Source organism: Drosophila bipectinata, chromosome 2R (assembly GCF_030179905.1).
Source record: "Drosophila bipectinata strain 14024-0381.07 chromosome 2R, DbipHiC1v2, whole genome shotgun sequence".
Classification (NCBI taxonomy): Eukaryota; Metazoa; Arthropoda; class Insecta; order Diptera; family Drosophilidae; genus Drosophila; species Drosophila bipectinata.
This window is the reverse complement of record NC_091737.1, coordinates 16,102,831-16,119,337: the sequence shown is the minus strand read 5'-3', so window position 1 is coordinate 16,119,337 and position 16,507 is coordinate 16,102,831. Positions and strand designations below refer to the sequence as shown.

The window sequence follows — 16,507 nt, the reverse complement described above, 5'->3', positions numbered from 1 at the left end:
ATATGGCCTTCGTTGAGGCCTGGTCCTTAATTTTCCACATTTATTGAAGGGGATCCTCCATAAAATGATAAAAAAAAATCTACAAAATAGTTTACTCTTCGGGTTTCGGTGATGAAGATTAGTGGAGAATCGACCTACCAATCGTTTAAGGTGTTACGTTTATCGATCGGATAAGAATCCACAAAGATATAGGCTTTCCCGTGTATCCTATTGTCCCTTTCATGCATTTTTGAAAGGCACCCCTCGAAAATGTCTCAAAAAATTTTTTTTCTCTGAGGAAAATAATTTTATAATAACATCTCAAGTGATTTCCATAGTCCGTTTATATCGAAAAACTAAATAATATTCTTAAACATTTTTTCAAAGTATTTAAATTTATTAGCTGATTTTGTTTTGTTGAAAATGTTTCTTATATAAAATATCCTTGAATAATATAATACTCGTCCCATTAAAATATAAATTTCGTATAATTTATAAAAAATCGTTTAATTATATATTTATGTATAAATTAGAGCGCTATCACGAGCGCCTACATTCTCTAAAAAGGACTTAAAGAATAGCGGGGAAGACGGCCAGAGAGGATTACAAAAGGCGTACGAATTAAAGTACAATCAAAATATATAAAACATACGAGTTATGAGCTAATTTTTGAGGAATATTCATTGGACGCGATGAGGTCCAACGTATTGCTTCGTTATGGGTCTTTAATTTTCACTATTTCCTATCGTATCAGTGCCTAGTAATTGCAGTAAAAATTAAAAACCAGGACTTCACTCCACTCTACTCCATTCACACGTAGTCGTTATAGAATACAGAATACAGTTCGCGTACATTTTTTTTAAAATCTACTGCCTTATGCTTATCACAATTTGCATTTACTACAAATTTTCTATACTCGTATATTATTTCAAACTTAAATAGTCTGAGGCTTGCCCTGAGCCGCAATGTCTTTTCAAAACGTGGGACGTCCCGTCCAAGGACTCCCGGCTAGACAATGTCCCCGGAGGCGCCGTAGTGCAGCCCGTTGTTCCGCGTGCTGTGCTGGTGCTCCAGGGCGTCCTGCTCCATCTGCTCCTTGAGGATTTCCAGTTCGCGAATGCCCGACACCGTGACTTCGTACTTGTGGGTCACCAGCGAGCGATAGAAGTGAATGGCGAATGCCAGGAAAACAATCATCACCGGGATGAGAACCACACAGGCGGACCATGCCGCCGGCGGGCTCAAGTCGTAGAACTTCACCCAGCACAGGATGGCTATCTCCAGCAGGAAGAGTATCAGTCCCAGCAGCGTCGAGAAGGCCCAGGCCGTCTCGATGTACCAGTGCAGTCGCTCGTGCGGCGACTCGTGGACCAGGGAGATGCTATGGAGATTGCACACAGTCTCGATGTTGGGCAGGATGCAGGTGCTGATCATCAGTGCCAGCATGTGCACCGCCACCAGCATTGTGGTGCAAATAGCGAATGCCACCAGCATGCCCGGCGGCACCTTGGTGTTGCCGTCCAGTTGCACCTCCACCATTGCCACCTGTACAACGATTAAAAGAAGATATCATATCCGGCATTAATGGTAATTGGTAATTCAAAGTCTAGAAACAATATTTCCCGGCACATTGTTCCGATTATTATTATTAGCCATTTTCGTGAGAAATTTTGGCAGCCACGCCGAGTACCGACCGGGCTAATTCATCCAATCTGCCCCTGATCTCCTGATCTACCGCTCTTTATGTTTCTTTTTTTTTTCATCTCGTTTTTAGGTGTACATGTGGAATGTATAAAAAGTTTGTAATCCAACAAATGGACTAATTGATACCTCTCTGCTTAATATTTTAATGATTATCTGATATACTATAGTCGTGGAAGACAGAGTTTCTAAAAGATTCTGCATCTAATGTGGTTAGCACTTTATAAAGTTGTTTTATAACTATTAGAAATGGTGAAAAAATACCTTAATATATCAGAATTTGAGAGAATTTATGATAAGATGTAGAGATGATAGAAAACCTGAATATCCTGAAAACCTCAACATGAATATACTATTCTTTAATAACAATATATTCTTTAATAAAAATATATTATAAAGGTATGCAATTTCCTAATAAATTGAATAGAATGTTTCAAGGAGTTCAAAATATAAATATATATTTTTTAAAATTGATTTTCTTTTAGATGACTTGCTATTTAATAATCGAGGATATAATGTCTCAAAAATTAATGGAAAATCATACAAACATCATTAATCTCATCATCATCCAAGGTTTTAGTTGACTAACTTTCTACTCAGTTTTCTAATAGCTTTCCCACAAAGTCTCTACTCTAGTATTAGCCTAATATACCCTATTTTATAGGGTAATAAATAACACACACTTATTTAGCAAACAGCCAAGAACAGCTAATAAATTGAACAAATTTCGTTGGCCCTCAATTTGCCACAGTTCGCATCAAATAGAATTATGTTGGGCAGGCCTAGATGAAAGTACAGGCAACTAATTAGTGATATATGCATTCCTACATCTGTCATGATTTACATTCTGCGGATTGAGATTACTTGAGTGCGACACTACGAAATAAAAAATAAAAAAAACAGAGATGAGCATTCAACCGGAACAAATTGCATATTGCATTGCATATCACGTGCATGTCGAGAGGAACCTGTTCTCTAATTTCTACTAAAAGTTGCAAAATATTCTCAGGAAGTGTATTCAGAGTTCGCTTTGTTAATGCTTTTAGTCTCCTGTTTATGCTAATCATTAAATTCTTGTGTGAACTTTTATTTTTCAACGAATTCTTGACCTTGCTTATGAGACAGGCTAAGGATTCCTATTAGTTCCCTTGAAAGGCCAGGATTTAAGGTCGGATTTAATACAAATACTAAGATTTAGTTACAGATATAATCACTCACCATGGCAAATCCTGATAACAAAGCCGACGTCTTGCTGGAGGCCTTCAGCTTGGCCCTACTGAGCTGCAACTTGCGCCAGGACAGGTAGGTGGGCGAGTGGAGATCCTCCCCAGACTGCGACATGCTGCTGCTGGCGGTGCGGTGATGACCACGCGGCTGAAAGCGGGAGGATTGAGTTTGTTGGTAGGTGCGCAACTGAAATGGCTGTGGTGGTGGTGGAGCTGCTAATGGAGGCGATGCTATGGAAGCTAGTTGTGCTGTTGGAGCTACTACCGCCGATATCGATGCCGATGCCGAGCCCGATGCTGGCGAGATGTCTCGCTGCGCGGTGAAGCGTCTCGACTGCGGCGAATTCGAATTGAACTGGCTGTGGTAGAGGTACCGCGACGAGCCCATGAAACTGCTCGCTCTGAGATTTCCCATATTGTGTAAGTGATGGTGCTGTAGCTGTTGCTGCTGCTGTGGCTGGTGGTGGAAGTGGTGGCTGCAGTTCGGATTGTAGCGCAGCGGACGGCACGAATCGCAGAGGGTATAGTCGCCGACCGCTGTGGCTGTCGCCGCCGCCGTGTAGGCATCCACGCTGGCTGCCAATTTGGCGGTGGCGTGCAGAGCACTGGCCAGGGCAGAAGGTTGCGGCCTACCTTGGATGCCTTGGATGCGATTCGGCTGGGGATGCACCTGGTAGCGCTGCCTCGATATCGGCGGCATGTCCAGGGTCTCGCTGCTGGCCGTCCGTTCGGTGGGCGTGTCGAAGGAGCTCTGCTGGTGGCTCAGCAGCAGATTGCTGTGGCTCAAGTTGGCCCTGGCATAGCGCAGGCTGCCACCACCTAGCTCTCTGGTGGGCAGCAGTTGCTCCTCTTCGGTCTCCTCCGAGGGAGGCTGTGTTGCTGTGTCCTGCTCGGCAGTCTTCATTGTTCTCTTGCGTCGCGGCGGCTTCAGAGGTATGTGCTCCTCTGACGGATCCTGCTCCTCTTCGAACGGTGGCATAGGCCGCTTCCTATCACTCTTTCTGGTCGTGTCTCGTCAAAGGCACAAACATAGATTGTGTCTCTTCCAGAATCTAGATGAATCCAGTAGGCGTTGGTCTACAGATTAAATTATTTCAATACCTATTCCACAAAATCAGTTAATATTGTTCATTGCTTGCCCTCTAAAGCTATAGTTTTATGATCAGTTCTGAAGCCTTAATGCGAAAATATTCCGTCAAGCTCTCTGTAGTAGGATCTCCAAACTGAACTGCTGATTTCGAATGTGTCTGGGCATGTGTGACAATAAATAAAGATTCCATCAGAGGTCAGAGGTCTTTCATCTTGGTTATCGCCAACGCCCCGATCTCTCAATTATGCCACTGGCCAGAGTCTCCAATAGGTCTCAATTGAAATTTAATTTTATTACTCCTTTAACGGTTGAATTATTCGAATCTCATTCGTGACTCATTCCCTATTCATTTCTTGTTCTGTATGGAATTATTTGTAATCTCAAGCTAAGAATTTTGGACTGCCTCTCTGGCCACTGTAATCTCTAGTAGTTTTCAGATTTTGATTCCGAATTTTATTAGGTTCCGTTTCACTTGGTTGATTTTGCAATGCTTCCCATTGATGAGGCCGAGTGTTATTGTTTTTGGTTTTTTTGCAATTGTAGGTGTGTGAGTGCTCTTGCAGGCGGCACATGACAATTGATCAACAATTACCCATACAATTCGAAAATTCGAGCACACGCACCCATCTAGACACGGAAAATTTTTCGCCTTTCTCTCGGGGATGGGTTCTCTCTCGCGGTTTTTTTTTCTTGACGCGAAATATTTGTATTTACTTTTTATTTATAAACATTTTATGGGCTTTATAACATGTAAAATACATGTGTCAATAAAACCCTGTTGTGGATTATTTGCTTATTGGTTCGGTTCGGTTTACGGACAAGGCCAAGACCACGCAGCTTGGCACCTCTGCGATCGAATAGTGGATGCCGACTGCAGAAAAATCAAAATCCCCAAAAAAACACGGATGCTGGCACACAAAAATCATACACCGAGTGGCGATCAAGAAATGACGGACGGGGGGAAGAAAACACTTCCGCGCCACGCAAAGAAATCGAAAAGTAAGTAATTCCTTCGTCGACACACACACAGCCCAAATATTTAATTCAGGTGCACATTTGATTCATTTTTCGCGAGTTTCTTGCGTTCTGTGCCGCCTTCTTGTTCCGTCGACGATGGCAAGTTAACAACTAACTCTGAGCTGATACGGCTCTGCCAGCAGAACACGACGGCGGTGGAGAGCTGAGGCGGTGAGCGGCTGAAGCAGTGGGGCGATCGGCGATGGGCGACGACAGCGGAGCAGCACCAGCAGCAGAGGCGGCGGAGGCAACGGCGACGGCAGCGGAGGCAGCGGCAACGACGACGTATTCAAATTCGACAATCAATTCGAATGGGGCGGCCTGCGATGACACAAAAAACAACAACAACTACAATAATGGCAATCGAACTACTACAGTCCAACCTGGCTAGCAGGAAACCAATCAGCCAATCAGAGGGTCTACTGAACTGAAAGTTTAAAGTTCAAACTAAAAGAAGCAAACTATATACAAGTAGTAGAGGAAAGTAAATTAATTCTAAAGAAACTAACTAATAGATAAAAGAAAGAAGGTACAAAATTAAACAAAAAATAGTTCTAAGATTAAGATCAGAAATATATTTTTACAAGGCTTAATTATTGGAGAGCCTTTTTAAGGAGACTTTTTAAAGTCTGGTTTTAAAAAGAACATAGTTATTAATAATTTATTTCATTTAGTAATATGAAATTTATACTATCGATTTTATATCTTCCTATTTTTTAGCTTTTTTCTTATATTTTCTCCTTTTCCTATACATATACATATCTCTGAAATAATTATATATTTCTGACAGTTAAGTTCATAAAAAAAGTTATCTGCAATATGTATATAGTCTATACTATAGGTTCTATACTATATTTATCTATAGTTTTCTATAGATACTATTTTTTGCAAAATTATCTGTATGTATATAATTATATAGGAAACATAACTAAACCTACTGGAAACTTAACTAAAAAATCTTTTTAAAAGTACTTGAAAGTTAAGCTCAGATGAAGACTATCAGAAAGAAATATTTATAATTTTGAAAAACCTATTTAATATATTTTTCTGAGACTCTTTTAAGCCATATATCAAAGAGAAAATATCTTAATATTATTAAAAATGACTTGATTTGTTACAAAAACAATCTAAAATTTGAGGTTTAGAAAGGTTTTCTAAAGATTAATTATTATCATATTTTTACCTATCCTAACTTTTCCTCATTTATCCTATTTTTTTAAATTTTCCTCGTATTTTATCCCCTATACCATATTTCTATTTCTTTATTATAAGCCATCATTCTTATCGAAGTTGGACTGTAGCTACATGCCATTTGAATGAAAGCGTTCAGAGAGAGCGGAAAATAGAGAGTGGAAGATAAACAGAAAGGGGAATAGCGACAAACTAACATTCAGGTGAAGAATCAAAAGTTTACAGGAAAGAAAACAAAAGGTATCGGGGGGTATCGGGTGTGGGGCTGGGCGGCGCAGGGTATTCATAGGCGTCTGCTGCTACTTTTGGCAATCGATTCGATCAGTGATCAGCGACTGATTAATGGGGAAGACAAATTGAGTGATTACACACCCACATCCACACACACACACCCACAGTCTGAACAAAACGACCCTGAACTTGGGAGTAGTGACACAAAACGTGAAGACTTTAATTTAAAACACACAAGAGACCAGCTAAGACAATGGAGAGAAGGGATCGGGACAGAGTACTCCCAGTGGCCAAGACTTTGAGAATAAAATCGCGATGGGCATAGGTACTGGCGTACACAAAGTTTGTCCGCTGGCGGGTACTGTGATACTGGCCCGCCACGCCATAGACCGTGGTGCCGCAGAAGACCGGAGTACCCATGTCGGTCTGGCCAATGTTGTTACGCCCCGAGTAGCTGGTCATGCAAAAGAGATGCGGTCCGCCGCAGGCACGGGCGCACTGACTGCTGTCGACCTTTCTCAGAACCCGCCGGATCAATAAATTGGTAATGGGTCCATTCTGTAAGTAAACTATGGAATTCGGCTGACAGATGACTGACAGAAATCACAGGTCTCACGTGGTACATCCGTCCCCATCCCAAGGAGAAGCACAACCAATCCTCGCTCAACTCCCTAGAGGGCAGCTTCATGACATGGTTTTGATTGCCACGAGCGGCATATTCTAGTTTTATCAGGACCAGGTCCTGGCAGCAGATGTTTCGAACGTCGGACAGTACCACCTTCTCAACGGGTATTATATTATGTTCGTATGGCTTTTTTAGCCGAAACGGTGTATAGACGACCACCTTAAGATTTTTCCGGGAGGTGCGACGACGTATCGTTCCGGACCTGGTGGTCACGCATCCGGCGGCGGTCAGTACCCACCGGGAAGTCAAGAGAGCTCCCGAGCAGAAGTGGTTGTCGCCCCAGGCATAGATCTTGTGCCGCGTTCGTATCGAAACCAAGTACTCCACCATGGCTCCTTTGGCATAGAAGCCTCTTCTCGCATGAGTGTTTGTGGAGACATTGTGGTGGGTCTGATTGCTGCCCGTAGCTAAGACTGGAAGAAGTATTACGACTACCAAAATAATGAAATGGGACATTTTCAATTTATTCAGGCATTTAAAGCAAGAGGGACTACGTTTCGGAGGTGTCAATATTAATTATTCCGCAGAATTATGCTGTCCAGAACGAAAACTTTCCAGAACCTCTAGGGAATTCGTTTCTTGATAACATCAATAATAATTTAAGCTGTCAAATGAAACGAGCTCATTCGGAAATTCCAACTGCTTAACTTCCTCTCGAAACCACTTAAAAAATGTATTCAAAAATAAGTCAGTCCGATAAAACAGAAGTGAAAATAAATATAAAAGGAGGAAGGTGTTTAATTTTCGCTCCAAATACTCGAGCAAACACACACCTGGATTACAGTGATACCGCCGCCCAAGGAGCAGGCCCATTTTTATTTTATACTGGTGGGTGGGTGGCAGTTATTTTTTCAAAGACAGCTTTTATCGTTTGTAAATAATGCAAATAGAGCAAACACAAGATAAGCGATCGCACAACTCTTGGAGGCAATTAGACAGCGGTGCCGGTTTTCGATTTTTATTTCCATTTTAAAAATTTCATTGTCAGTGTCGTTTCGCCAAAAGCACTGTTCAATAATTCAGCAGGTTCACGAGATGTGTGACTGCGTCTGGGGGAGTGTGTGGAGCTCGATCTCGTTCGACTTGAGGCGGAGGCCTCGTTATTTGCCTGTAAGATTTCGAGTCTCGATCGATGGGGCGCATTCAGCAGGTGATCAGGCTTTTAGGTCTCACTATACAGTGATTATCACTACATATTCTTAGATATTTAAATAATTTAATTGAATTTGTATAATTCATACTCTTTACATTGCATTTTAATAATTATACATTTCAACAAAAATCAGATTTAATTATAAATAAGTGGACCGCATGTGTGATTTCTAAATTTATCTAAATATAGATGCAGCTAAATAAACACTATACTATATAAATCATATGCGACAGCCTACTTAATTGTGACTTTTTGTTGATGAAAGGAAACAATTTCAAGTATTCTAAAACAATTCTATAAAAATAACAAGTAGTTACAAGTGGTCTCCCCCAAAGATCTGCCGATTATAAATCACAGCTTACAAGTCACTAGTGACTAGTCACTCCAGGTGCTGAATGCGCCCACTGCCCGCGCGTAGGAGCTGATTTTTGCGAGAGGGGCTTCCATAGCATCGTTCGTGAGAATGAGATGAAGAGTAAGCGGGATTTGGGGGGATTTTGGGGAAGAAAGAGATTGTTCGAAGATTGATTTATTATTGGACTTACCTTCGGCTGGTTGGAGGATGGCGGCGGTGGAGGCGGCGGGAACTGCAGCAAGGAATTACTGATGCTGGAGCGTTTGAAGCCACTGCTGTTGCTGTTGCTGCCAGTGGGACTGTTGTTGTTGTGGTGGTGCTGCTGGAGCAGAGGATGGGAATTGGGGAACTGCTGGAGTTGCTGTCCAGTGGCCACGGAGGTGGCGGCGGCTACGGCAGCGGCGACAACGTGCTGGAACTGATGCTGCGTGGTTGCTACGGCCAGATTTCGTGGCACTGAGCTGCGCAGGGGAATCGCAGAGGTAGCGGGTGACTTGCCTGGTGTCTCTAGGCCACCAGAGTTGGCAGTAGTCCACACAGACATTGTGCCAAGCCAGAGATCTTGCCAGAAGTCTTAAGTAGTGCTTCGCCAGAGAGATCCATTTTGGAGCAAATTAGAATCACAGAAATATAATCAGATTAGTCGTTTGATTGAGGTTAGTGAATGAGGTATAGCACAACGCGGCAAATAAAGAGGTGTAAATTAAGTACGATCTGAGCAGTTGCAAGCGAAACAAAAACAATTCAGAATTTCTTTTTTTTTACTTTACTAGAGCTGGGCACAAACTCGATACTCGAGCGGTACTCGATATGACGCCACTGCCAATCGAATTATCGATTGCTTGCTAAGGCGACAACCCTGCCAAATCAGCTGTCGAATGTTTATGTTTACAATAGGCGCGAAGCTCTTGGGAACTTTTAAGTTTGTTCGGACGATTTTGTGTTTATGTTTCACCCGGGGACTACCAGGTCAGTGGCTAGCTATTTACTAACAAAAACCGACTGCCAGAACTCGCCGCAGTCCAATGCCCAATACGACAATTTATCAAACGCCCACAAAAGCTGAAAACATAAATTAACCAAATTGTTTTCAACACAATTGAAATGCATTCTTGGCCGCCCTGACACACATTTTAATTTCCTTGCCGCACAGTTGTCATTTCTTGTTAATCGCATGCTTTTTTTCGGATAGTTTCGATTTGCAAATTTTCTTTCACATTCTTCCGGCGTGGGCGCAGATTATTTTATTCTGAACTTGCAGCACATGTTTACATATTAGTCATGTATATATGTATGTACATCATGCATCTGTTGCTGATTTGTTTTATTTTATTTTTTTGTCTGCCTTGAACTTGTAAATTGGTGCAAATTCCCCTTCCCTCCTGATTCCCTAATATCCATCACCCACTTGCATATGCAAGTGTTTTCTTTTGCTTTCTTCTGCTGCTTTCTTTCCTTTCATTTCGCTGCTCTGTTGGGCAATTCATTTCACCGCCCCATCGATAGATAAAGCGAGTCATGTGCCAATGTCTTGGGGCCTAGAACCGTTATCTATTGGATATACCCAAAAAGAACAAGCAAAAGCTCTTTACGTATTTACATACCGCCTGTATGCACAGTTGTTGGCAACAGAATAGTAATGTTCCAAAATTAAACATCAGTTTACACAGTTAATAAAAAAAAAGGAAAGGGGATTTTTGGAAAGTAATGCTAAGATGCTAAGATCTTAATTAGTTTTAAGATTAATCAAAGTAAAGTATATTTTATTTTTTGTATTTTTATATTTTAAATAAACCCGACAGTCACTTCCCTTTCCTCTGCTGTTGTCGCATTTCCCTCTAGGCCTCATGGCCTCCACATGCTTGGCCTTCAAGGTGTTACAAATGTGCGCAAATGCTATTATCGGTTATCAGCGGGGCTCTACTGAATATTTGTTTGGCAACCGAGTGGTAGGGTCGACCGGGTCAGGCCAATAACCAATGTGCGGGGCATTAGGTAATGGCAAACGCAAAAAATATATACATATGTACTTGTTCATGCCCTGCCACCGTGCTGCAGTCGTGATTGTAAACAATTGCGATCAATTGAAATCAATAAACGATCCGAGTGCCGCACACTTTGTAATCCCTTCTGGGTATTTTGATTTCCAGCTTCATTCGAGACGTTTATTATTGTGGTTGGTGGTTGGATGGTCGGTTGTCGGTTGCCCCAAACCCCGAACCAAAGATGCCAAGTCATTGGCTATTAATAAAACGTCGCTCAGAAAATCGACTTTAGATAAGAAACTATAGAAACGTAAAAAAAATAAACAATGAAAACTCCATGAATATGTGTGTCTGTGGGTTGGTGTACTTATATCGCAAATGAATTTGTTCAACTACAACATATGTACATAAACAATCACCTCAACCCACTGCCAATGACGTAGATTTCTAATTTCGGATTCAAGCTGGAAGAAACAAAGATTTCTTGGAAGCCTATTCAAACACTTGAACCTCTCAAAAAGTTCTAAATAAAGTTCCATTTTTATCTTTTGACTTGTAAATGTTGTTTGTCGACTTGAAAATGTATATTTTTAGACAAGTAATCTGTAATGTTATCAATAAAGGTTTTAAAATAGCCACCAAAGCTTGGATGAAAAGTCAAAAAATTCAACATAAAACATTATCTTTAATTCTTACTTAAATAGTTCACAAAATATCATAGTTTTTTATAAAAAAGGTACAATAATACATTTTACACAGCTAAGTACGTGGCACTTAAACAAACTAAATGGACAAGACAAGACGATCACTGGGGGTCATAGGTCAAGGAGAAACCCCACTTGGCAATAGGTGCACTTGGCAAAGCAAAATGTCTTCTTTTTGGCTAGCTAACTGTGAGGATTGAGCTGCTCATTGGATGGTGGGCTTGATGGAGCCCATGGAGTTCTTGCGCTGGTGGTTCACCTCGAACCGCTTCATGATGCTGGCCACAATGGACGAGGGCGGCATGTCGGGATTTCCAGTCAGGCCCCGATAGCCCAGAACGCTCGAATCGGCCAGCGATCGGGCCAGAGTCAGTCTTTGTACAAAGGCATCGGTATCGATTCCGGGCACCTGCGAGGGCTTCAGAAATCTCCGCGGTATCCTGGACAACATATCCTCCGAGCCCACGGGCCCGAAGCCGAGGTTTATGAGTATGGCTTCCGGGTCTGGCTTGCGGGCTTCCAGCAGACTGTCCACGCTGGAGTACCGACTGGAGTCGGACTGCACCGACACGGAGCTGTCTCTGAGGAGTAGGCTGCTGAATCTCTGCTGGCGCTGGGCTTGGGGACTCAGCTCCGGCGCAGTGCTGCAGGACTCGAAGGACTCCTCGTGGCGCAGGCAACGCTTAATGGTGCTGGAGGATATGTGACGTTGCAGGGCTAATGGCAAGCTTGTAGCATGGGCTGTGTGCTCCGTGTCCGGATCGGCATTCTCTTCCAGATCGGCGGCATATTCCATGTCATCGGCATCGACGGCGGATTGCTGGCGCTGGAGTTTCCTGCGCCGGCGCAGCGGCTTGTTGGGCGGAAAGTGATGATGGGCGGTGGGTAGGTTGTCGCTGCTGCCAGCCAGCTGCTCAGCTGTGGCAATATGGCTATTGCCATCGACCTTGCCCCCCGTCCTACCCACGAAATTGCTGCAACTATACGATCGCTCCATGGTGTGTGTGTTTGTGTGTGAACTTGTTTAATTCAGTATTTTTCTTGGTGTTGTTGTGGGCTGTTTTGTGGTCACGGCTACTCGGGTTACAAGCTTCAAGCTCTCCTCTCAAGCTCCACTTTTGGACATATTTGGTTATGGCCAGAATCAGGGCCTGTTATTCGTTTCGTTTTCGCTAAATGCGTGTGCGCGTGTTCAATAACAAAGCGACAACAATTTGTGTTATTTGGTTAAATTGTTGTTGTTTTTGTACCGCTAAGCGCTTTTTGTGGAAACGTGTTTTTCTATATTCCGCGCGTATTTGTTAATTTGCCGTATTTGTGTGTTTTTGTCTGTTTTTTGTTTATTTATTTCGCTTGGCTCTCATTAGACGACAACAACGACTACGACGACTCCGACGACGACTCAGCGGTGATGGGGAGGAGGAGTGTTAATCAGTTGGAAGCGTTTCTGACCCCGGATTTGGAACGATCGAGTACTGCCTCAGACACATTGGCATTGATATTGTATCAGAAAATGTAACTTTTTTTTTTATTTTAGCGCCCAAAACACTCCCACCCTTCGACGCTCGCTTCAGGCTGAGTCAGCTCTATTTACTTAATTATTATTATTTATGAATTAAGTACACAATTTAATTATAATGTGAATTCGAGTTCTTGCTGTTTAGATTTGTATTTTAATGGCTATTGGCTTTCGGCTTTCTCTTTCCGCCTTAGTGGCGTCCGCTTCGCAACGAGTGATCTTCAAAACTGAAACTGAAATCACAAGCCCCGCACGAAACGCCCCAAGACGTGGGGCCCAAGCACGATTGGAGCTTTTTCGCTGGAGAAAAAGTGACAGAGAGAGATAGAGAGTACACAGAGAAAAAAAAACTATTAAATTATAATTTTAATTATCTTGTCAGTTGTTTTTTAAAGATTATTTATAACATGATTTGTACTATTTGGAAATAAATCTTATAGACAACCAGAAATATTAGCCCATTTGCGGATTTTTGTTGTTGTGTAGAAGAGAGCAGTGCCTGAGCTGGAATTACTTTGCGGGCAGTAAGTCAATTTCCTCAAGCACAACCGCCAATCTATTAAAACTTTTGATTAAAAGCACTGTGCCTTGTGGTTAACCCAGGCACTGGGCACCACCCCCTTCCATGCTTTCCTTATTTTTCCGCACGATCGCCGGGGGAAAACCCTCAAAGCCTTCATATCTTTGATAAAAATACACAAACTGATGTCTTTAATATTATTGGCACGTTCTGGGGCTCTGAGACTGAGAGCTGGTATCGTTTATTGTACTCTGTGCATTGCCCTTATTTGCTTAATTTAATACTTTTTACGGCTTAAACCGTCGATCGTTAAGTAATTTGGCCACCATAAACATCTCTTTATCTGGTCGAGATTTCGGGCTGATTATAAAACTGGATCAGTTGATTACCGCACAGGAATAATGACCATATCGGCCATACACAAGTGGAGACTTTTGATCTTCGGGTTGTTTATTGAAGACGATGCCACACTCTCGGATGCAGATGCACGCGGAAGAAATGCATCCAAACAGGGGTAATTGTTTAAACCAGTTAACTGGGTCTGGAGAAGCTTTCCCAGCCAAGTAGCTTTTGAATGTCAACACCGGAGCCTTTCGAGAGCTTTAACCGATTGAAAGCGATCGGATGTCTCACTCTAAGGTGTGAATTTCTTCCATACACTGAGACATAAAAGTCCAATTCACAAAAAATCTATTTATTGAAATGTCAACTAAAATTAATGCGCAGTGAGGTCATTTTTTAAACAGACCGATGATTTATAAAGTCAAAAAAAGAGTACCACTAATTGTTGAGCAAGTGCCGAATAATTCATAGAAAAATCCCCAAACTATTTTTGTTTATTTAACACATTTTTGTATGTTTTTTTTTAGCTATGCAAACAATTAATGTTTTTTTTGTTGTGTACCTGCTCCCCTAACTTCAGTCAGGCTATTGTAACTCATACTTGACACGTTCTGGCCACTGACTTACTCTGGGCCCTGGGTAATTTGATCTGGGTAACAGTGGCAGCCACCTCAAGCCTCCCAGACTAAAGGTTCTGTCAACAGATCCCTCTTACTCCCAGGCCAGACAAAGGTCTAAGTATATCAGCTGCCTGAGATGTAGTACACTCGACATGCACACTCTGTATGCCCAGGGCAAATTTACACAATTCTTCAAAAAATTGACTTGGGCTGTCAAGGCCAGACCTGAACCGAGCTGAACTGGAGGAGCGATAAATCTACAACAAGCTATTTCGTAGAACCTACTATGTATAAATTTGTTAAATTCAATCAGAGGTGAGCGGGGCAACATGCCATAATCACGTTGTGCAATTAAATCTCCAGTGATGCCAGCGATGGTGTCAGCAGTCATCAATTGAGTAACAGAGATTCTAATAAATGCTCGAATATGATTTAGAAGTGGGAGGTATCGGTTTGAAGTTTGTACCTCGATTGTACCTAGGAAACGATTTTCGATGGGCTGGGGTTGGGGAAATACCAATGCCGCCTTTGTTCGCGATTAGCATGTTCTACAGCGACTAATTATTTCATATATAATGGAAAGGGTAAAGTTTCGCCATTCGTTGCAGATTTCTAGATTGTCTATTAACTCGATTTAATTGTTAAGTAAAATAAATTGCTTAATTTTTCCCAGTAAGACTAGATTCGTGGGTTATGTAAGTGATATGGAACACGAAAGGTAACCGAACCCTATAGAAATAACAGTAATTACAATGACACAATGATTGCGTGCCTAGGTTCAGGTCACCCTATAAATCGACATAGTGCACAGAGAATAATTCTAAAATGATTCTTGAAAAGAAAGAATTGGCAATAGTTGTTGATTGAAGTATTTTCTCTTGGTGTAGTGACCCTGATACCCGATTGGGCTACGATCGAGTAGGTTCATTTCTGGCAATGGCTTGAGCGCCCTTTTCAATTGATAGTAATTGGCTACGAATAAAAGTTATTCCTCGATAATGTATACAAGCGAAAGTGTAAATTGCAATTGAAATTTCAGCATTGTCAAGTAGTTTGAGTGCAACTTGGAATTGCAAATGATGGCCAGGAGAAGGGAAGTTCGAAATGATAATGGAAATGGGAGCTACGGGAAAGGGAATACCATACATATAGAATTTGTGGAGTTGCTCACCTGTATTTTTCAGTTATATCTCTCCTGGTATCTGGTAGGGTGTAATTTTTTTTTGTATTGTTTGTTGGCCTGTGTTCTAGTTTGTTCCGAGCACGTGTTTTTGCGAACGACTTTTCCGGCTTCCTGCTAATGCACTTTCTATGCAATCATCTATATCACCACGGTTACAGTCGACATTCCATAGCAGGAACATTTATTTACAAACAAATATTGACTCTTTTTTATAAATTGCCCAAAATCTTTGATAGATTATTTGAGATCAATGATAATTTCACTTTCTTGGAATTTATTTCGAATCGATTGGGTTTAATTTTGAATCAAACTCGTTTCAAATGTGATAAAGTGGGTTATAGAATTTCGACTGTACTTTCTAAACGGCCTTACAGGTTATTTACAGCCGCAACCCACAACCGGCGCGAATCGGGTCGAATTTTAAACTGAATTGCTATGAATGGTGGTCTGTCACTCTTTGGGAGCTGTTTATGCATGTTTTCTTTGTTATCTCCGGATCATCCACGGGCTAATTTTGTTATCTCGCCTTCGGGTGTTCAGTCATCTGCCTCACTCACTGGCTCACTGATTATTTTAGTGTATTCAACTGTGCCTCAAATATTTGCACATAGTTTGTTGTGCAAATGAAGTGCCAAGACACCCAGACGGGCAAACAGTTACGATGCTTAGAAATTGTATGTAAAAAACAATCAAAACGCGACACAACAACAAAAAGTAGATCCAACATCCAAGACTCCAAGACCCCTGAGATGAGAAGACGCGACGGCTGCGAAAACACGTTCGTTCGCTTGTCTGCGAGTGGCGTGAATGAATGAAAAATCGCACCGCCAACGTAAAGATAAATAAATACCGATGCTGCTGCGCAACACCAGCAGAGGCGCCAGCAGCAGCAGCAGCGGCTACCATCGACGTCGTCGTCATCAGCAGCACAGTTGCACTTTTAGTTTCGTGTTGTTTTTGTTGCTGTGCCAGCAGCGACTGCAATGGCGTTTATTTTTCCGTTAGA

At 42.0% G+C, this 16,507-nt stretch overlaps 4 protein-coding genes across 7 annotated transcripts in view; 1 reads left to right on the top strand and 3 right to left on the bottom strand.

Moving 5' to 3' along the window:
• Nucleotides 1-467: 467 nt before the first annotated feature.
• Nucleotides 468-16,471, bottom strand: Orai (calcium release-activated calcium channel protein orai). 2 transcript variants are annotated; one of them, XM_017238576.3, is made up of 4 exons: nt 15,490-16,471; nt 8,819-9,212; nt 2,899-3,054; nt 468-1,524 (listed from the first exon to the last, which is right to left on the bottom strand). In XM_017238576.3, the coding sequence occupies exons 2-4, from the start codon at nt 9,170-9,172 to the stop codon at nt 988-990; spliced, it is 1,047 nt and encodes a 348-aa protein (XP_017094065.2). In that variant the 5' UTR covers nt 9,173-9,212; nt 15,490-16,471; the 3' UTR covers nt 468-987. The 2 variants fall into 2 exon arrangements, with proteins under 2 accessions (XP_017094065.2, XP_017094063.2); XM_017238574.3 differs by lacking the exons at nt 8,819-9,212; nt 15,490-16,471 and having other exon boundaries at nt 2,899-5,345.
• Nucleotides 6,607-8,757, bottom strand: LOC108123440 (plasminogen). 2 transcript variants are annotated; one of them, XM_017238578.3, is made up of 3 exons: nt 7,894-8,750; nt 7,052-7,783; nt 6,607-6,993 (listed from the first exon to the last, which is right to left on the bottom strand). In XM_017238578.3, exons 2-3 carry the CDS (start codon nt 7,574-7,576, stop codon nt 6,655-6,657), a joined length of 864 nt encoding a protein of 287 aa, XP_017094067.2. In that variant the 5' UTR covers nt 7,577-7,783; nt 7,894-8,750; the 3' UTR covers nt 6,607-6,654. The 2 variants fall into 2 exon arrangements, with proteins under 2 accessions (XP_017094067.2, XP_070134775.1); XM_070278674.1 differs by having other exon boundaries at nt 6,834-7,004; nt 7,052-8,757.
• The window catches only part of LOC108123442 (uncharacterized), a 54,209-nt gene continuing 47,116 nt past the window's right edge, over nt 9,415-16,507 (top strand). For both annotated transcript variants that reach the window (XM_017238587.3, XM_070278675.1), the window contains exon 1: nt 9,415-9,597. The gene's annotated coding sequence lies outside the window, so the exon portion shown is untranslated. The remainder of the gene's footprint in view (nt 9,598-16,507) is intronic.
• On the bottom strand, nt 11,176-13,139 carry olf186-M (Ki-ras-induced actin-interacting protein-IP3R-interacting domain olf186-M). The gene has a single exon (XM_017238579.3). The coding sequence runs from the start codon at nt 12,312-12,314 to the stop codon at nt 11,523-11,525; it is 792 nt and encodes a 263-aa protein (XP_017094068.2). The 5' UTR covers nt 12,315-13,139; the 3' UTR covers nt 11,176-11,522.

What these genes read in the sequence shown, in the direction of transcription:
- olf186-M (XM_017238579.3), bottom strand. Translation starts at nt 12,314, where the DNA reads ATGGAGCGATCGTATAGTTGCAGCAATTTCGTGGGTAGGACGGGGGGC.
- LOC108123440 (XM_017238578.3), bottom strand. Translation starts at nt 7,576, where the DNA reads ATGTCCCATTTCATTATTTTGGTAGTCGTAATACTTCTTCCAGTCTTA. An exon ending in GATGGGGACGGATGTACCAC is followed by an intron (nt 6,994 to 7,051) that starts GTGAGACCTGTG and finishes GTTTACTTACAG; the next exon opens with AATGGACCCATTACCAATTT.
- Orai (XM_017238574.3), bottom strand. Translation starts at nt 3,885, where the DNA reads ATGCCACCGTTCGAAGAGGAGCAGGATCCGTCAGAGGAGCACATACCT. An exon ending in TGTTATCAGGATTTGCCATG is followed by an intron (nt 1,525 to 2,898) that starts GTGAGTGATTAT and finishes ATCGTTGTACAG; the next exon opens with GTGGCAATGGTGGAGGTGCA.